General features: G+C 46.1%; 1 protein-coding gene across 2 annotated transcripts in view; it reads right to left on the bottom strand.

Moving 5' to 3' along the window:
• The window catches only part of BRD7 (bromodomain containing 7), a 37,783-nt gene extending 23,456 nt beyond the window's left edge, over window positions 1–14,327 (bottom strand). The window contains exons 1-2 of one of the 2 annotated variants that reach the window (XM_058527782.1): window positions 14,142–14,327; window positions 13,722–13,930 (exon numbers count right to left, since the gene is read on the bottom strand). In XM_058527782.1, coding sequence (XP_058383765.1) covers window positions 13,722–13,930; window positions 14,142–14,190 — 258 coding nt within the window. In that variant the 5' untranslated portion in view covers window positions 14,191–14,327. The remainder of the gene's footprint in view (window positions 1–13,721; window positions 13,931–14,141) is intronic. The other variant, XM_058527783.1, reaches the window with a different exon arrangement.
• Between the last annotated feature and the right edge of the window lie 7,420 nt (window positions 14,328–21,747).

Genomic DNA, 21,747 nt, shown 5'->3' on the forward strand with positions numbered 1-21,747 from the left:
AAGACACCACTGAAAAGAAAACAGATTCTTAATAATGAAATCTTAATGTATTTTACTGCCATCTACTGGAAAAGGAGAACACGTTAATAAAGGGGGGAAAAAACTTTCTATATGCCAGAAATAACCAACTAGAAAAATAACACTACTCACAAAAGCAAGATAACATACCTAGCAATAAGCTAATAAAAGATGCCTAATACCTCTTGGGAAAAATTATAAAACATTATTGAAAGGCCACTGTGGAAGACCCAAATAAAGGAGATATACCATGTTCATGAACTGAAAGACAGTCAATTCTTTCCAAAATAATCTATAAATAAAATGTAATGTCAATCAAAATTCTAAGACATTTTTCATGGAATCTGACAAGCCAATCATATAATTTACCTTGAGTAATGAATCGTCAAGAACAGCACAATTTTGAAAAGATCACCATAAGATGTGTCTTATCAGATATTAAGTATTTGTATAAAGTATTTGTAAAATGTATTAAAGTATTTGTATAAAGATAGTAAGACAATGTGGGTCTGACATGGGGATGGACAAAAACACCAAAAGAATAGATCATACAGCCCAGAAACAAACCCATGCACATGGAAAAGTCTTGGTTTATCACAGAAGTAGTATCATAAATCAATGGCAAAATGGTAGTGCTGGGAACAACTAGTTGTCTACATGGAAAGGGAAAATGAAATTAGATCTCTACCTCACACCGTACACAAAAGCAAATTCCAGAGATTAAAGACCTAAATGTATAAAGCAAAGCTTTAAAACCTCAGATAAAAGTAAAGAATCTTTATGACCCAACAGCAGGGAAAGATTTTCTCATTCATCAACCAAGCTAAAAGACTAGCTATTGACTGAGATAAAGTACTTGAGACACAAATAACTCAAGTATTAGCAAAGATTACATAAAGAGCATCTACAAATTCATGTAAAAAGGCAAATAACCCAAAAGAAAATGGGTAAAGAATATCACAGATAATTCCCAGAAGAAATCTGAAATGTCAATAAACAAGAAAACTAGCTCAAGCTCCCTGGAAATCTAGGAATTATAAATTTAAAAACTAGAAGGCATTTCACATCTCCCTGATTGGCAAAAATTAAAATGACTGAAAATGTCGTTTTTTTTTTTTTTTTTTGTGAGGATGATCAGCCCTGAGCTAACATCTGATACAACTCCTCCTCTTTTTGTGCTGGGGAAGATTGGCCCTGAGCTAACATCCATGCCCATCTTCCTCCACTTTATATGGGACGCAGCCACAGCACGGCCTGACAAGTGGTGCGTCGGTGCGCACCCAGGATCCGAGCCCCCGGGCCGCCAAAACGGAGCGCGCGCACTTAACCACTACGCTACTGGGCGGCCCTGAAAATGTCAAGTTTTGATGAAAATGTAGAGAATTGGGGCTCTCATACCTTGCAGATGGGTGAGTAAGTAGATACAACCATTAGGAGAACAATTAACAATACCTAGCAAAGCTGAAGATGCCTTAACTCAGCTATTCTACTCCTGGAAACATACACTAGAGAAACTTCCTTTCACACAGTACAGTCATGTGTCGCATAACGATCTTGTGGTCAACCAGGGACCACATACAGGACAGTGGTCCCATAGATTAGCACCATAAAGCCCAGGTGTGTAGTAGGCTATACCACCTAGGTTTGTGTAGGTATACTCTATGATGTTCACATAAAGACAAAATCGCACTGTGAAATTACGACGCGTTTCTCAGAACATACCCCAGTCGTTAAGTGACATATGACCGTATACATGAAGACACGTATAAGAACGTTTACTGCAGCACTCTTTGAAACAGCAAGAAATTAGGAACAATCCAATGCCTACTAAAATGAAAGTGGATTAACAAATGATGGCATATTTACATAGTAGGTAAGATTAATAAGCTGAAGATACACTGTATCAACATATATAGTATTCAGAAACATAATTTCTAGAGAAAAAGTTGAGAATACTTGTCTGTTACAAAATCAGTTATATACGTTTGAAAATGTGTGTCTATTATTTACGGATGTATGCAGAAGCAGTAAAATTATAAAAACAAGTGTGCAGGGGCTGGCCCTGTGGCTTAGCGGTTAAGTGCGCGCGCTCCGCTACTGGCGGCCCAGGTTCGGATCCCGGGCGCGCACCGACGCACTGCTTCTCCGGTCATGCTGAGGCCACGTCCCACATACAGCAACTAGAAGGATGTGCAACTATGACAAACAACTATCTACTGGGGCTTTGGGGAGAAAAAGGAGGAGGATTGGCAATAGATGTTAGCTCAGGGTCAGTGTTCCTCAGCAAAAAAGAGGAGGATTGGCATAGATGTTAGCTCATGGCTGATCTTTCTCACAAAAAAACAAAACAAAAACAAACAAACAAAAAACAAGTGTGCATATGATGCACACCAAACTCATGATAATGGTTCTCTCCAGGGAAAGAGGGACAGGAGAGATTCTGGAAGGGCACACAGAAGGCTTCACCTGTGTCTGTTCTCCAATTTCTTAAAAATAGAAAACAAAACACACAAGCAAAAGGCAAAATGCTGAGATTTGCTAAAGCTGGATGGTTGATATCCAGGTGGTAGTTTTATTATTCTCTGTAGTTTACATTTTTTAAAATTAAATTTTGAAGTAAAATTGTCCAAAAAGGTCTATTTTATGCTCTTGAGAATCAAGGTTCTCAACAGGATCTTATTGACTCAAAAATCTATTTTCTTGGGCTGTGTCCTAACTTCTGGTATCTAGGGCAGTAGCTCTCCGAGTGTGGTCCCCAGACCAGCAGCATCAGCATCATCTGGACATTGATAGAAATGCAAATTCTGCGGTCCCATTTGGTTCTCAAGCCTCAATGCGTGTCAGAACCACCCGAAGGTCTAGTTAAAACACTAATGTCTAGGCCCTGTCCCCAGAGTTCTGATCCAGTAGGTCCAGGACAGAGCCTGCGAATCTGTATCACTAACAAGTTTCCAGGCCACGGGGGTGTTGCCGGTGCAGGGATCACACTCTGAGTATCACTGATACAGAGCTTCATGCTCTGTTCTCAGGTCCAAAGCATCTCATACAGAATACGACTGGTTTAAAAGCTCCAGAGAACAACATTATAAACTGTACTCATCGTGCGCTTGATCTCAGTTACCATTAACACGACTGGTGCCTGTTTTTTATGGCCTCATGACATACTCTGGAGCAGTACTTTTTTTTCCCAGAGAACAATAAACCCTGTTATTACATGAGCTAAGACAGGAGGGAGGAGGACTTATTTGCCTTTCTGGGCCTTGATTTTCCTGAGACAGAACTCGAGCTCCTTGCCCTCTAGCACACAGCCATCCACTCGGCCACACTGGCCTGATCTTGAAGCAGTGCATGCTGCAAGAGAGTACGTGGTCTTTAGCAAAACGACAATGTGGTCCTACCCAAACCTGTGTATCCCCTTAAAAGTCCGCGTTGGTTCAAGTATCCCGGGGACAGGCATGAAGGCGGTGGGGCAGTAATTTTTGACTTTGGAAAGTTTTGTATCTTCTGCCCAGAAAAACTGGCATGAATCTTCTGTAGGCTGGCAGGTTTAGAACATCTGTTCAAAGGAAAAAGACCCCCGAAGACATAGATTCCTTTCTATTGAATGTAAACTGTGGAGAGAAGACAGATAGAAAGGCAATAAGCACTCTCCGAGGTGGAAAGAACTAGGGCTATAGCGCCAGGAGTCTAGAGCAGGAGGCAGCAAACTTTCTTTTGTAAATGACCTGAAAGTATATATTTAAGCTTCGCAGTCCGTAAGGTCTGTCACAACTACTCAACCTTGCATGGTACAGTGAGAGCAGCCACAGACAATATGTAAATGAGTGGGTGTGGCCGTGTTCCAATAAAACTTTATTTACAAAATCAGGTGGTGCTGGCCCTGGTTTGCTGACCCATGGTCTAGAGGCTCAAGTTCTGGCTCCAGCTCCACCCCTAACACTCTGTGCCCTCCTTAGGCACCTCACTTACTCTCCTCAGGTCTCTATCACCTGCAAGACAGAGATCTAGTTACTGATTTTATTTATCCTACAGAGTCAATGAGATGGTGAGATGAGGTCATGCAACAGAAAAGCTGAAAAAGTACCAAGGAAGGTGTCACGTCTCCACACCACCCCTACCCAGTAACCTCACCCAGCTAGCCTGCTCTACAGTAACCACTTTATTATTCAGCACAGCAAGAGAATATAGCCTTTTGGGCTAGAGTTGAAAAGGGAAAAAGGATATAAAAACACATACTTGGGGGGCCGGCCCCGTGGCTTAGCGGTTAAGTGCACACGCTCCGCTACTGGCGGCCTGGGTTCGGATCCCGGGCACACACTGACTCACCGCTTCTCCGGCCATGCTGAGGCCGCCTCCCACATACAGCAACTAGAAGGATGTGCAACTATGACATACAACTATCTACTGGGGCTTTGGGGAAAAAAAAGGAGGAGAATTGGCAATAGATGTTAGCTCAGAGCTGGTCTTCCTCAGCAAAAAGAGGAGGATTAGCACGGATGTTAGCTCAGGGCTGATCTTCCTCACAAAATAAATAAATAAATAAATAAAAACATATACTTGGGAATTACCATACATTGAATGGAGATATTGTAACAAGTTATTGCCAGACTAGGAATTAGGAGACCTGGCTTCTAGTTCACCAGAATGTGACCTTGAACAAGTTACTCCACTGTTTTAGTCTCAGTTTCACCTATAAAACAAGAGGCTTTGATCTCTACAGTTCTCTCTCCACCTAAAATTCTGATTCCAACTTTATAACTTTCTTTTTTATGATTCAGAATATCTACTATAGAATCCTATTGTGAATGTCACTTAACTAAAGTAACACAGATATGTAAGACCAAAAATTAACACAGTTCTGGTTAACAGTGTATTTTGCTAATTACATATAGAAAACTAAACAAAAATACCAGAGCCATTTAATGTCAGGTACCCAAGGAAGAAGGGTTTACAGCCACAGTCTATAATATGCGTTCAAATTCTGGCTTTGCCACTTATTAGCTATGAGATCAAGGATAAACTATATAATTTTGGGGGGACTAATTTTCTCATCTTTAAAACAGACACAACAATACATATCTCAGAAGATTGTTTTGAGGACTAAATAAGATTGTGTATGTGAAATTTCAGCACAGTACCTAGCATGTCGTGAACACTCATTCATTCATGCCTTCAATAAATAAATGAGGTTCTACATGTGGATACACACTGGCGGATAAAATACTCACAGCCCTACCCTTAGGAAGCTGACAGTGTAACAACAGACACAGATATTAAACAACTCATTAAAAAAAAAGCAAACAGATTTCAAGGAGAGAAGAGCTCTTGGGTGAATCCAATTAGACTGGAGAAGGATGGGAAGGCTTCTACGAAGAAATAACATCTGAGCTGAGATCTGAAAGGACAGAGAATTTTGCTATGCTGGGGGGGAGGTACGTGGGTGGGAACAGCATTTTTGGAGGAGAGAGAGGGAGAGGGAAAGGAGGGGGGGCGAGAGGGGGAGAGAGGGAGGGAGGGGGGAGAGTGGGGGAGAAGGGGGGAGGGGAGGGGAGAGGGAAGGGGGAGGGGGGAGAAAGGGGGAGGGGAGGGGGGAGGGAGAGGGGGGAGAGATGGATCTATATCTATTTAAATAAGGCTTCCAGTGTGCAAAACAATTTCAGAACTTCTCTTTAACAGCTGTTTTTAGAATTCAATTGAAAAATCAGTTTTATTACTTTGAAGCTACACCTCATTTTTGGCCCTAGGGTGAAAACAGCATCGGCTACACAATTCAGCTGTCACCTCTGTGATGCTCTTCCCTAGCTCCCCGAGGCAGAGTGAGAAACACTTTCCTCTGGACTCCCAGAACAATTTATTCACACCTCTATTAGAATCTACCAGACCATGAAGTTTATTTATCCTTTCGTGTCTGATTCCCCAGCACAACTCCGGGCTCCTATAGGGTAGGAACTGTATTTTATTTATCTTTATCATTTAAGCCTAGTACAGAGTCTGATATATAATAGGTACTTGGTAAATATTTGTTGACTAAACAAATAAATAGCCCTTCTATCAGAAGAACAACATTGCTCTTATGCCGTTAGAGTACTTCCTTGTCCAGGAAGATCGTCTTCTGTGATGAAGAGGACCACGTGAGGAGGGCAGAGCAGAGTGGGAAAGAAGAGGGGAGGATTTTCTGCCAACCCAGACAAGCCACAGCAGCCCTGAGATCCTAAATTGTGCTTTGACAGAATTTCCATTCTGCTTAATGATTGTAGTCATTCATTTCTCCTCTCTAGTTATAAGCTACCTCATCCTCTATGCCTCAGTTAACTCAGCAACAAAACGAGATACTAACAGTACCCACCCCATAGAGCTCTTTGTAAGGATTAAAATAATAAACATAAAGCACTTAGAACAGTGCCCGGCATATAGTAAACACTCAAATGTTAGTTTTTAAAAGTTATGTATCCCCTTGGGATCTAGTATAGTGCTTTAATAAAACAGGTGCTTATCGAAATTTATTGTTTTAAATTTTCATTAAAAGATGTACATAATCTCAGCTTTATAAATAATAATATCCTATGTTAATGCTTATAATTTTAAAGAATTTAAAAAATAACTTTCATTTTATTCTGATAACCTTCCTAGCAATGGGACTAGCCTAACTTCTTTGAGTATCTAAACCTGAAGGTGGTTTGCTAAGCTGTTAAAACAGAGTTTGGGTAAGGATTATGCTTTTCAGAAGAACAGGTTTGAATTTCAATTTAGGAATTTAGACCTCTCATCTGAGCTATTTCAATGAAAAGCCTTCTAGGTAGGTCTCCTTACACCCAGTCTCCACCCTCTTCAATATCTGCTGGATACTGTTAACAGATAAACATTACTAAGGCTCAACTGTTCTCATTCTTCCACTCAGAAAGTTTTTGACTCCTCACAGCCCACATATTCAAGCTCAAACTCCCTACTGTGACATCTCAACTGCCTTTCAGATCTTACCCTATACTCCCTTCACGTATTGTGTGCTTACAGAGAACTACTTTATGTCCCCTATACACACGCTCACATTTGCCCACCTTCATGCTCCTGTTCTTAACTCTCTACTTGGTGTGCGAGCTTCCCTTCCTCCACATCTCTATGCAGTAGTCTAGTATTCTATTCAGGGATCAGCCTCTCAAGCCAGCATATACATGAAAACTGGGTTGTCAGATTACCTTTGAAAATATCTTAAGTAGCCCATAAAGTACAATATTCATGGCTTTACACACGTGATTCTTTTATGTTTAATTGTACAATATAAAAAGAATAGTTCTACTGTACTACAATAATAGCTCAGAGTATACAGCTGACCCCATGTTCACTGAATATGTAGTGTAACATCACCATATTATGATTCTAAAGACCAGCTCAAATGCTACTTCCTCGGCAGTCTTCTGTGATTCCTCAGTGCCAGGGCATCTCAGGACCCTCAGAACCAGAATTCTGTCTCAGGCACTGACTGTATTTTTCTGTGTACTGTGAAGCAGGGGAGGTTGGTGTCCATTTTAAGAACTCTTTTACACTAAAGCACTCTTAAGGGCAGGATCTGAGTTCTCGTTCTGGCACTGATTGTATGACCTTAAGCAAGTTACTTCAGCTCTCTGAGCCTTAAGTTTTCTCACCTATAAGAGGGAAGATAATGTGACCCAGCATTTCTACTTCTGGATATATATCCAAAAGAATTGAAAGCAGGGACTCGAAGAGATACTTGTACACTCATGTTCACAGTAGCATTATTTATAATAGGCAAAAGGTAGAAGCAAACCAAATGTCTACTGATGGATGAATGGATAAACAAAATGTGGTACAGCCATATAATGCAATATTATTCAGCCTTAAAAAGGAAGGAAATTCTAACACATGCCACAACATGGATGAATCTTGAGGACATGATGCTAGGTGAAACAAGACAGTCACAAAAAGACAAATACCATATGATTCCACTGATATGAGGTCTCTAGAGTAGTCAAACTCACAGAGACAGAAAACAGAATGGGGGTTACCAGGGGCTGGGGGTAGGACTAAGGGGGAGTTGTTTAACGGGTATGAAAAAGTTCTGGAAATTTGTTGTACAACAGGGTGAATATACCTAATACTAATGAACTGGACACTTAAAAATGGTTAAGATGGTAAATTTTATGCTATGTGTATTTTACCATAATTAAAAAAAAGAGAGATGATAATACCAGTCTCAGGGGATCACGGTAAAGAGTAAAGTGAGAAAACATACATAAAGCACTAAGCACAGAACCCGGCATCTAATATGTGCTTAATAAGTACCAGGTGTTGCTTGTAAATGTTATATGTAACATTTAATGTAACATTATATGTAAAGCTATTACATGCAGTTTTTTTTAGTAATCATAATGGGTGTGTATATATATGGTGTGTTATTTCACTTAAAATGACTTTATAAACACTTCTGTAATTTTTATAAATCACCACTTTATCAATGTAATGGTCCACACAGAATCTTACCTACTGCACCTTAGTTTTACCTAATTATTCTCTTGTGCCTATATCATGAGGTCAAACGGTACGAGCATTTTTTTAATGAGCTATTTTTTTTTTTATATAATGTGGGAATAAGTGACCTGAAATGTAAGGCTGAATCTTTAGGAAAGGGCAATGTTATATAATGAGAGTCATGCCAGCATGCAAATTCTTTGCCAATTGCTTAGCATTCAAATATCCAAGGGAAAAAACCCCCAAAAAACCCAGAAAAAACACAACACAGTTTCATAGGGGTGGTGTCTAGATTATGGTCTGATTAAAACCAAGGAATGCTGTACTCTTAGTGTTCTGGTTAGTATTAAATACCACTGCTCTACAGGGAGATATACCATTGATCCTATCTACTGGGGCATTTTATTTTTTTATTTTATTTATTTTTTTTTGTGAGGAAGATCAGCCCTGAGCTAACATCTATTGCCAATCCTCCTCCTTTTTTTTTTCTCCCCAAAGCCCCAGTAGATAGTTGTACGTTATAGTCGCACATCCTAGTTGCTGTATGTGGGACGCGGCCTCAGCATGGCCGGAGAAGCAGCGCGTCGGTGCATGCCCGGGATCAGAACCCGGGCTGCCAGCAGCGGAGTGCGCGCACTTAACCGCTAAGCCACGGAACCAGCCCTCTACTGGGGCATTTTAAACTAACATAATCAGGGCCTTCCTACTCAAAAGAAGACAATCACTTCACTAGACACTTTTGAAAAATTACAGGGTTCTGTGTTATATGGGTGTGTGCTTCCCCAAAACTTTATCTTCTCCTTATTTTCCTAAGTAACAGATTGCTGATTTTTGTTAGGGCACAATGCACCCACCCTCTTTCCCCAACTAAAAGACACTTCCCAGACCCCCCAGCAGCTAGGGCAGCCATATGATTAAGTTCTGGCTAATGAAATATAAGTAGAAGTTATCTATGCCTTTTAGAAAGATGCTTTAACAGAGAAAAGGGCATGCTTTATCCCTTTCTTGTACCCTCCCTCCTTCACGGAACTGACAGCAGAGTCACCAGTCCCTCAGAACCACAGATACCTCAGCCCCTCCCAGGTCCAGGGGTGTCATGCAGCTGACTCTCCCTGCAGAGGCCAGAGGCAACTACTGTTCCTAAAACTCCCCGGAGATCCAGAACATAGCTCAGAAAGGAGTGTCCTTCTGAAGTCTCCCTCTCCAAACAACAGCAGAACTCCCCTCTCCCTGTTCCTGGTCTGGCCTGGAAAAAAGGGAGGACCCAAACAGCCTCTACAGAACCAATGCCACCCCAGAGAATCTGGAAATGTCCCAGGGTCCCTAACCCTGAGTCCTGGGGAAGTGGGACCTTCGGCAAATTCACTTCACTTCTCTGAGTTCCCACTTCACCTTTTGTAAAATGGAAACCATTCACCTACCAATCCTACCCTGCAGGGTGTTATGTCTGAATGAGACTGTGGATGCAAAAGCATCTTAATCTGCAACTGAATCAAAATATAATGGTGGCTAATGATATTTAGAGCCAGAGCCAAGAAAGGGCAGAATGGCTGGAACAGAGGGGGAGACTTTCAGGAATCTATCCTGAAGATATCCTTATAAAAGTGTACAAAGATACGCGTACAATGCTGCAGGCTCATGCAGCATTACTTGTAACGTTTAAAAGTAATATTATATGAAATAAAATATGGTACATCAATATAACCAAATATGATGTAGTTAATAAAAAGAATGAGGGGGCTGCCCTGGTGGTGTAGCAATTAAGACTGCAAGCTCTGCTTCGGTGGCCCGGGGTTCACAGGTTCAGATGCTGGGTGCTGAACCACGTACCGCTTATTGAGCCATGCTGTGGTGGCATCCCATATAAAGTAGAGGCAGATGGGCATGGATGTTAGCCCAGAGCCAGTCTTCCTCAGCAAAAAGAGGCGGATTGGCAACAGATGTTAGCTCGGGGCTAATCTTCCTCGCCAAAAAAAAAAAAAAAAAAGATAATCAATAAAACAAGAAATGAAAAATATGAACATATCAGCTGGTGTTATGGCGGTAACTGCCAGAACTAAAGCCAGAAGTAGTTAAAAGGGGTTACTTCAACTTCCAGTTAAACGAGATGATGGCAGGAAGACAAAGAGTATAGAAGAGACAACAGTGGATGAAAGATGTCAACACACTTGGGAGATGAAAGGCAGTGGAGGAGTCTGCAGATTAGAGAAAGCAAGATACCTCCTGCATGCAGAGATGGACACCTATGAGAAAAGTTCAAAGCGCAGAAACCTGGAAAAGCTCAGAAGCTGGAGACACAGAAACCAGAGAGTCTGCAGTCAGTAGTGGAGAGATGCTGGACTGAAAGCAGAGCACTGGGTAATAAGACTGTCAGCCTCCTTCCCCTGGTTGGCTCCTGAAATACCAGCAGCCAGGTAAGATCCTTCTCCCAGGAGGGATTTTTCTCTGCAGAAACTAAAGAGCGCAGAGGAAATATCTGTACGGTACAGAACTTGGGGGTTCCCCATAAAAATGATCAAGTTTCTCTTTAGTGACTCTACAGTGAAATCCATCAGCTGACAGACTCGGTCTGGGCACAAAGCATTTAATCAGCATTTCTGTGCTGCACATGTAAATACAAGCAGACTACAAAGGCTCAGCAGATAACTAAAGGATGCCTAGGAGTCCAGCATCCAAAAGGCAGGGCTTCCAGGAAGGGAGGAGACAATGGAGAGAAGGAAATTATCACAGAAATACTTCAAGCAAACATCTCAGAACTGAAGGCATGAGTATTCATGGTGAAACAAAGCAGTGAAGATAAAGGAGATGCTAAAAATTTCAAGAGAGCAAATACTGGTCACATACAAAGGACAAAGAATCAGAACAGTAACAGACTTCTCAACAGCAAATCTAGAAGCCAGAATACAATAAAGCAATACTTTAAAAATGTTGGGAGTGGGCCAGCCCTGTGGCTTAGCAGTTAAGTGTGCGCGCTCCGCTACTGGCGGCCCGGGTTCGGATCCCGGGCGCACACTGACGCACCGCTTCTCCGGCCATGCTGAGGCCGTGTCCCACTTACAGCAACTAGAAGGATGTGCAACTACGACATACAACTATCTACTGGGGCTTTGGAGGCGGAGGGAACACGTTGGGAGAAAGTAATTTTCAGTCTGCAAGTCCACGCTGAGTCGAGTCATCAATCTGTAAGAGGAAACTATATGAAGGTAGAATAAAGATTTTCAAACACGTAAGAACTTGCAAAAATCTACCTCCTATGAATGTTTTCTTAGGCATTTCCTTGCGTAAGACTCCACCAGAACAAGGGAGTAAATCAAGAGGAAGACCCGGGATCCAGCAAGCAGGCAGAGGCACCTTCCAGGAGGCCCAGAGAACAACTCACCCAGACTAGAGCAGGAGGGCACAGAGGCCGACAAGATGGACATCTCAAAAAAGGAAGTATTTAGGGGGCCGGCCCCGGAGTGGTTTAAGTGCGTGTGCTCTGCTGTTGGTGGCCTGGGTTCGGATCCTGGGCGTGCGCCGATGCACCGCTTGTCAGGCCACGCTGTGGCAGCATCCCATATAAAGTGGAGGAAGATGGGCATGGATGTTAGCCCAGGGCCAGTCTTCCTCAGCAAAAAGAGGAGGATTGGCGTGGATGTTAGCTCAGGGCTGATCTTCCTCACACACACACACACAAAAAGGAAGTATTTGACCATGTGAAATACAGAACTCAGATGGGTTTTAGAGTTTTACAAATCTCTGAGAGTTTGGGAAGAACTAACTGAACAAATGAAAGTAATTAACCAACTGGCCAAGATCAGAGCTGTATTTGTATGTCTCTAGTGAACAATAATTAAAAATAAACATTAAATATTGATTTTACCAACCACTGTCATGCACCTATAATGGGAGAATGGAGGAAGGGAAAGTGGGGGCATGGAGCAGTATAAGAACGCTAATTTAGATTCTCATCTCCTGTAATGCCTCAGTAAAAGATGTAAACTGATAAATCAGTCAACAGCAATATAAACAGACATTTAGAAATGGAGATAAACAGCCAAAGAAAAAACTAAAAAGTTTGGGAAGTAAAACTCCAAGATGGAGCAGGAGACTGCTTTTGTGTTAAAAGTCTTGTAGTACTCTGGACTTTTTAAAACTATGTTCATGAATTCACCTTACTAACAATAAAAATTAAATTAGGAAAACAACTGGTTACCTCTGGAGAGGGAGACTATATGAGAGACTGGAGTGAGGAAAACCTTTTCCCCTCCATTTTTTTCACTTCTGTATACTTGAATTTCTTGGGGAAAAAAACCATATGCATATATGACTTTTATAATCTAGGAAAAAGAAACATTAGATAGTTCTATATATTGTCACAGTCTAGCCAAGAGCAATAAAAACTGGGGCAGAAATAGATTTAAGAAATTCCAAAGAGAGAATCTCTAAGATTTAGTGACTTGCCAATGTGTTTAATCCCATGGAACAGAAACTTCTGTTGTACATATAAAATAGGAAAAATTATGAAACTAACCCATGGGAACCGACATCCAAGTACAATGACTGATTTAATAAGTCACTTAGTGACAGCTTAAATACTGGAAGTGCAGAAGTAGTCTAGGATAATTCCAGGTATGTGTGTGATCATCCCCAGAAGGAAAATTAATTATTATTATTATTCTACCCAGCCTGCAAACCAAGACAGCAGCTATTTATTTTTTTCTATTAACTGCAACTGGTTAAGAAAATGCTTATTTTTATTATTGGTATACCATCTCTTAAAGGTCTCTAAGCAAATGTTCTCTTCAATAGACTCAAACTTTGTTTTAAAAGATGAAAGTTGCTCATTATATATTTGGCATTATAGTATTTATTTCAGAACAAAATTTGGACCCCCATAAGTCCCACTCACTTTCGAAATGACTATTTTTGACAAACCTCGAACGCAGAGGCTCTCCTGAGCGTGACTCTTACCTTTCTCAGCTGGAAAAGGCCCTCTTTGAAGCAGCTCACTCACCTGATGTCTAAGTACAACTGTCTAATTATAATTAAACAGATGTACTGGAACAGCGATGATTCACGTTTCTACGCTGTCTGCTCCTCCCCCAAACCAGGCCGAGCTGACCGGCATTTCCAGCCTCTCACTGGACACACAGCGAGTCCAGTGAGGCCGGCAGCGGGGGGCGCGACACCTGGACAGCGGCGCCCCCCGCAAAGCTGACGCGACGCTACGCCTTTACCTTCGCTCGTCTCCGTTTTCTCCCCTTCTCTTCCCCTGGACTCTGCTTCTCGCCCTTCTTTCTCTTCTTCCGCTTTCGGTCCTTGTGTTTGTCGTGGTCGTTTTTGTCCTCGAAGAGGCCGGAGTCGTGCCCCGAGCTGCCCGTGGAGAGCTCGGTGACCTCGCTGCCCCCCACTTTGAGGACCAGCTTCAGGGGCTTCTCTGCGTACTCTGCGGCGGGAGGAGAGGGCCTGGGTCAGGGGGCCCGCGGCGCAGCGCCCGCTGAAGGCCCGCCCTCGCCGAGCGGCGGCGCGAACGCGCCCCGGCGCCCACCGGCTCCCGCCCCCCGCCAGAGGCCCGCCCGGCCGGGCCCCGGGTTCGAACGCCGGCCGCCTCGGGCGCCCCCGGTGGCCCCGGGCCGCGCGCAGCCCCCGCCGCTCACCCTCGTAGAGGCGCTTGTCCGACTTGTGCTTCTTGTGCTTCTTGCCCATGTCCGCCCGGGCCCCGGTGCCCGCCCCCCGCGCCAGGCCCAGGCCGAGCGGCGCCGCTTCCGGTCCGGGCCAGGCGAGCGGAGGGCGGGAGCGGGGCCCGCGAGACCCCGCGCCGCGAGGCAGGGGGGCGGCGCGCGCCGCGCGGCGCGAGGCCCCTCCCGAGAAGACGGCGCGAGAGCCGGCCCGAGCCCGGGAGCGGCGGCGGGGCGGCGAGCGGCCGGCGCCCAAGGGGCGGGAGAGAGGGCCCGCCGCGCGCGCGCGCGGGGTGTGGCCGCCTGCGCGTGGCGGCCCCTGGCGGCTGGAGGTGGCGCTGCAGCCTGCGGGCCGGGGGCGGACTCAGGGCCGGGGGCGGGGCCGGGGGCGGGGCCGGGGGGGGCCCACCTCTCCCAATGTCCCTTGTCTTTTTTCTTTCCGTCTCTCTCCGTCCCTTCCTCTCCTCGCTCTCCTTCCCTCTTCTCGCGTCTCTTCTTGCCTTCCCTCGCTGTTTTTGTTCCCGCCTTTCCTTCTTTCTCCTTTCCTTTCTCTCTGTCTCTGTTTCTCTTTCTTTGTCTCTCTCTGTCTCTCCCTCCTTCCCTCTCTGTCTCTTTCTTTCTCTTCTCTCTCTTTCTTCCCTCTCATCTCTTTCTTTCTTCCTCTCTCTTTTTCTTTCTCTTTCCCCCTTCTCTTTCTCCCCTCACTCCCTCCTTCTCTCCTCCCTTTTTCTCTCTTCTCCCCTCTCTTCTTCCCTCTCTTCCCTCCCTCCCTCCTTCTCCATCCCTCCTCCTTTCTTCCTTTTTCTTTTCTTTTTCCCTCCCCTCCTCCTTCCCTGACTCCTTCCTTCCATCCCACTTTCCCTTGCTTCTCTCTTCCCTTTAACAATATTTATGGAACCCTGTACTGGATGCCAGATCCAGGAACCCCAGCACATTGATAACAGAAGGATTCTAATCTAAAAAAAAACACAACTTATGTGCTCCTCCAAGACCGTAACTAAAACAACATCAACAAACTATGGAGCAGAGATTATATGATAAGATCCGTTTATGGAAATAAATGTTGACATCCGGATAAAAAGGCTGTGATGGACACGCAGGAACCATTAACAGTGGTTATCTCAGGTGGATAGGACTGGAGGTGGAGGAGATTGTTTAGTTTTATGCTTCTCTCGATTGTTTGAAATTTTTTTTCACGTGCATGTTAAATTTTTTAAAAAATGAAAAGAAAGATAAAATTTAGAAATTACATTGAAAATATATCTATTAGATCCACACCAAGTGGAGGTCCAGACTAACACTGTTCTCTGTAGAAGAACGTCCACTTCTCAACCCTATGTTGAGCCCTTCTTCTCATTCACTCTTATCCTTAGGTGCTGAACCTGGCTGGAGAGATGAGTTCTTCACGTTTCTGCTCATTGGCATTTACCCAAATATAGTATTAAGATGCGTTTAATACAGCACATCCAGGGATGGTGGCTGCAGAGAAACAAAATAACGTTGATATTTTTCTACATGACAACCTTGTCAGATAGGAAGTGCAGAAATGTTCTTGTTCCCGTTTTACAGATGAGGAAATGGATGCCCAGAGAAGTGAGGTAGGTTGCCAGTTAGCAGTAGAGCTGGGATTCAAATTCAGGTTTTCTGAATCACAAGCTCTTTTTACTTGTGAATGTGTGAAGGATGTCTTAACTGTCTCTCCTTTTAGCCTTATAATGCCCTCTGTACTTGCAGATAAACCCACAATCACAGCCTGCTCTCAAGACAGGATCTGGCGTTAGTCGTTTATAGTTTAGTAAGGATTTGGACCTCGGATCACTTCTGCCAGGAAGAGTGTAGCTTTAGCTTGAAATGGTAGACTTGTAGTTCAGGACCCTACAGTTGGTAAGTGACAGAAACCCAGTTGAATTATTTAAGTAAATAAAAGTGTTTGTTGGTTCACATGCCCAGGAAGGGCAGGCATAAGCTTGCCTGAGGGAAGATGAGAACCAGGGATTTGATGCCGTCCGGTCTCTCTCTGTCTTTCTTTATCTTATCTCTGTGTATGTTGGGCTCTGTCTTTTTTTTTTCTTCCCAATATGGCTGAAAACACAGTTACCAGCAACTGCTTCCTGACTGACTGGGAAAAGGGTCTCTTCCCTGTTAGCTTCACCCAGGAAACAATCCCAGGGAAGGGCTCTGATTGGATTGGCTTGGGTCACATGTTTTATGGGCAAGGGAATGGGAGATTGATCCAGCTTGGCTACCAAGTCCACCCCCATGGCCAAGAGGAGTAGAGCCTGTGATTGGCAGGCCCCACCAGACCCCATGTTTAGCCAAGGAAGATGAAGTTCTTCTAACGAAGGGAGCTGCTTTTTTCACGAAGGCTAAAAGTTGGTGTCTATCACCCCCTTGTAATGAGCCTCTTTGGCACATAAGAGGTGGCAGTCAGAGAGGAGGAAAAGGGCTTGTGTTGGGGAAAGGAACCTCTGTTGCTCTGAAATCAAGCCACTGACACCCCCTAAATATAGGGCCAAGCTTGGTTCCAGCTTTTCAGCCATTGGTTATAGCTCTTTTTCCTTTAGTAAGAACAGCTATGCCAACTCCCCCGTGGGTCTGGCCTCCACTGTGGCATGCCTCACTCCAGGTGAGTTTACCTGTCTGCTCCCCATCACCCAGTGTGCCCCACCAGGGCAGAGTCTAGTCTCATTCCCTTGGTACCCACAGCACCAAGCACGGTGACCACTATTCTGAAAATGCCCCTCAAAGCTAGGTCACTTTCCTCTGTGTGTATGTCTCTCTCTTCCCTCTGACTACCTTGGGATGGAGGAAAAGGGTCTGGTTAACTCATTCACACTATGGAGTTACTACTTTCCCTCTTCTCCTCAACAGGGATCCTACATAGGTCCCAAAGTGTTCACAGTGGTGAAAAACGAGTAAGAACATGAAGCAGAAAACACCTCACAGAAAAAGTTCCTGGGAGATAGAAACCCCAACTCATCTATTTTTTTTCTTCCCAGCTCCAGGACAGTGTCTGGCACGTAAAAGGCACCAGAAGATGCTAGTTGAACTGAACCATGCTGTGCTGGGCAGACTCTAAAATGACCCCTAAAGATTCCTGCCTCCTGGTATTCATGTCCTTCGGTGAGTGTGGGCTGGCCTACAGACTTGCTTCTAACCAATGGAAGATGGCAAAGATGCTGAGCTGTCACTTCGGTGATTCAGTTACATGAGATTGTGACTTCCATCGTGCTGGCCAACTCTATCGCCTTCTTGGCTTGCATGCTTCCACAAAGCAAGCTGCCATATTGGAGAAGCCCACGTGCAAGAAACTGAGGGCAGCCTCCAGCCAACACCCTGCAAGAGCCGAGGCTGTCAGTCCAGCAGCCCTTGAGCCATTGAACCCGCCAACAACCACCTGAGCTTCAAAGTGAATCCCTCCTCAGTGGAACGTTTGGATGAGACCTCGGCCCTGGCTCGCACCTTGATTGCAGCCTTCGAGAGACCCCGAAACAGAAGACCCAGGGAAGCTATGCTCAGACTCCTGACCCACAGAAATTGTGAGATAATAAACTTGGTGTGTTTACTTAAACCACCAAGTTTTAGGGTAGTTTGTTTCATAGCAATAGATAGCTTGCACAAATATCATCCCAAACAGGGAAATTCTCTGAGTCTGCTACATATCTCAATAAGAAGGGCTAGAGTGACAGTAACTGAGCAATTGCCTGTGCAGGGTGCTTGGCTAGAGTGTTGCACACATTCTAGGGGGACACCCTTTTGTCCTATTCTAGCCTGGTGATAGGAGCACTGTTATCCTGTCCCACAGGTGGGGAAACTGAGGCCTGCAGGAGTCAGGTGGCTTGTTCAAGGTCACACAGCTTGCATATCTGGGAATCTGAATCCATGTCTGCCTACCTCCAAACCCCACATTTTAACCACTAGGCAACACTGCTCTTTGAAAAGAGAGCCAGATAATCTCCAAAGTCCCTTCCTGCATGTTGGGAATAGTGTTAGATGAAGACAAATTCCAAAAGAGGATCCATCCAGTCATATAAACATGCGAGAATGGATGTCTATGCACTGAAAAGGATCAGAAGCTAAGTTAAAAAATGGAAATAGTTGGGCTCAGCTCGGTGGTGTAGTGGTTAAATTCGTGTGCTCTCCTTCAGCAGCCTGGGGTTCACAGGTTCCGATCCCGAGTGCCAACCTATGCACTGCTCATCAAGCCATGCTGTGGCAGCATCCCACATACGAAATAGAGGAAGATGGGCACAGATGTTAGCTCAGAGCCAATCTTTCTCAGCAAAAAGAGGAAGATTGGCTGCAGCTATTAGCTCAGGGCTAATCCTCCTTACCAAAATTAAAAAAAAAAAAGGAAACAGTTGTTATTTGCTGCTTATGGATTTTTATGCGTCCTTTGAGACTAAATGAACAAAGAGATCCTGACCAATAAAAGATGACCACTCAACATGATGGACCACCTCTAACCGCAAACTTCAGGTTTTGCAATACCTGGGTGGGAGTCTGGTTCTGACCTGAGCTGTGAGGGGAGGCTTCTTGGCAGCAGCTAGTTGCCCCTCTAAGGAGATGGAGCCTTGTCTCTCTTGTGTCCTCAGTGGCTGAAGAGGAAGAGGCTGGTCTGTTCCTTGCTTAGTCCTCCCCAGAACCTCCCTCCTTCTGCAGGCCTCTGTCACTTCCCTTGCAGCTGGTTTGCTGTAGCTCCGTCCTGGAGGCAGAATGGGTGCCTTCTCTCTCCAAGGTGGACTGGGCTGATACATTTCACTAGATCCATAGAACATGGCCTCCAAAGCTTTGGGAATGGATACCTGCTGTAACACCTGGTGAACATCTGCTGTGCATCCATCAGCAGCCTGGACCGTTGCTCAGTGTCCGCCATGCAACTCCCAGAGGAGGATACAGTGTGTCCATCTTACAGCAGTTGGAGCCGTGGCAGTGTCAGACTGGACAGGAACCGCCTATGTTGCACAGCCAGTGGGTGCGAGCGAGAATTGGAACCCAGGCCTCCCAACTCCTGGGCCAGGGTAACCCGACAGCTCTGGAGTGGGACAGACTGGCTCAAGTCTGGGGTTGGCACTTACCAGCTCTGTGGCCTTGGGCACATCACTTCATCCCTCTGAACCGCAGTCTCCCGCCCTGGAACAAGGGCAAGGGAATCAGGCCTACTGCTTCATCTGGTGGTTGTAGCACGAAAGAAGATCACGTGGTCAAAACGCTGAGTGTACCACCTGGTATGGCGTACGTGCTCAATAAATGTCAGCTGCTAATATTAATTTTTAAATATTTTGTGATCCTTTAAAAACATAATTCAGATCATGTCACCTCCGTGCTCAGAACTGTCTCATGGCTCCCCATTTCACTCCGACTCAAAGCTAAATCCTTTCCTTGGCTTTCAGGGCCTGATGCGGCCCCCATTATCTCTCCAGCCCCACGTCTTCCCCCCGTCGCCGTGGCCCAGCCCCACGTCTTCCCCCCGTCGCCGTGGCCCGGCCCCACTGGCCTCCTCACTAGCTTCTGACACACCAGGCCTGCTTCTGCCTCAGCCTCTGCTCTTGCCTGTGCCCAGAACACTCTCCCCTCAGCTCCTGGCCTGGCTCCTGCCCTCATGTCATCCTGGTCTCCAGGGTGACTGCCTCAGAGAAGCTTCTGGACCAGCTATCCACAGCAGCACTTCTCCTGAATTTTCAGCCCCGTGTGGCTTTGCCTCTCTTCGTGGCACTCATGCCACTGACATCATGTTACATATCTGTTACCAGTCTGTGTGCGTGTTTATCAGCTGTCTCTCCCGCTGGACTCCTGGCTCCTCCAAGACAGGGACTGGACCCGACTCACCCATGGCTATGTCCCCCCACCTAGCGCAGAGCCGGGCTCAGCACAAGCCCTCCAGAAATATTTGTTGGATGAATGAGTGAATAATTATTACTGTTTTGTGATGAAGATTCTCTCCCACCTCCTCCCCTGAGGGTCTTTTTGGTTGGGGACAGGAGGTGACTGGAGAGAATGAGGAGGAGGAGCAGGAGAGGAAGAAGGAGGGGGAGGAGGGGGAGGAGGGAAGGAGTGGGGGGGAGGAGGGAAGGAGGGGGAGGAGCAGGGGGAGGAGGGGGAGGAGGAGGAGAAGGGGAGGAGGAGGGAGAGGCACTGAAGAAGGCTGGCCGCTGCGGGGTGTGCATTTGCAGGAGAGGGCCTCTGCCCAGCTCTCTCAGGCCCAGGCCCCTCTGCAGAGGGTTGTTGCCCGGGGGGCCTGAAGCCTGGGCAGGCCCGGCCCTTAGCAGACTCCTCACCCTGAGGTGTGCCAGGCTCCCTCCACAGCGGGGCCTTCAGGCCTTGGAGCTCCTGCAGAGAGGGAGCTCTGGGACACAGCTGACATTCTGGACTCCTGGCCCTGGAGTAGAGTGTGGCGTCCCTTGCTTGGGGCAGTTCTGGGTGACCCTGCGGGGACCCCTTACAGGACTCCCCTTATAGCCGACAGAGGAAAGAGGCTTACTGGGAGCCGACCCCATGATCCAGACACACCAAAAGCCCTGAGCATCAGGGGCTTCCGAGACCCTCACCCCTGCCCTGCTGTGTTCCTCGACGCCCCCTCCTGCAGCAGTGAGGCAGGGCAAGGAACTCCCAAGGCCAGTTGCCTGCGGGCTACTTTCTCTTTCTTTTGTCTTCCTCTGTCTGAACCTCAGTTTTCTCCTCTGAGGAATGGGCAGAACCAGCCCTGAGCAGCCTGTGTGGTTGGCACGTGGATCTGGGAAAGTGAGGAGTAAGAAGGCTTCTTGTGGGGGGCCAGCCCCGTGGCTTAGTGGTTAAGTGCATGCGCTCCGCTACTGGCGGCCTGGGTTCAGATCCCGGGTGCGCACCGATGCGCCACTTGTCCAGCTGTGCTGAGGCCGCATCCCACATACAGCAACTAGAAGGTTGTGCAACTATGACATACAACTATCTACTGGGGCTTTGGAGAGAAAAAGGGAAAAAAAAGGAGGAGGATTGGCGTGGATGTTAGCTCAGGGCTGATCTTCCTCACATACGCAAAAAACAAATAAAAGCAAACAAACAAAAAAGAAGGCTTCTTGTACAGGGAAGGCCTTCGCAAGTGTGAAGGGACAGAAAGAGGGCAGGGGAAGTGTCCTTCTCCCGGATACTCTGGCCTGCCCTGCCCTCTGTCCCAGGTGGAGGGGAGGAGGTGGCATTTCCTGAGCCCAGGCCCCCAGCAGCTGCACTAGGTGCCCCAGTTTGGCAGCATGGACCGGCCCACCTGGTCCCCGCCTGGTCCCTGCCTGTTAGTGCTGCTGGGAGAGGTGCCGAGGGGACTGAGGCTGGTTCAGTGGGCACTCTTTGGGGATGCGGTGGCCTGAGGTGATGCGCTGTGACAGGCTGTCGACAGCCAGCTTCCAGGGTTGCTCACGGTCACCGGTGGCGCTGCCTCAGCCGCCTGCCTCTGAGTGAACAAAAGAGAGACAGCAGGTGGCAGCTGTCCACGTGGGGATCCTGTGGCGCCTCCACGCTCACTCGTGGCCTCGGAGCTGTTTGTGGGAGGGCAGCGAGTCCAAGCCGTGGTGCCCTTTGTTGACAAGCCCAAACGTCATTTGGACTCAGACTC

This window comes from Diceros bicornis, chromosome 32 (assembly GCF_020826845.1).
Source record: "Diceros bicornis minor isolate mBicDic1 chromosome 32, mDicBic1.mat.cur, whole genome shotgun sequence".
Classification (NCBI taxonomy): domain Eukaryota; kingdom Metazoa; phylum Chordata; class Mammalia; order Perissodactyla; family Rhinocerotidae; genus Diceros; species Diceros bicornis.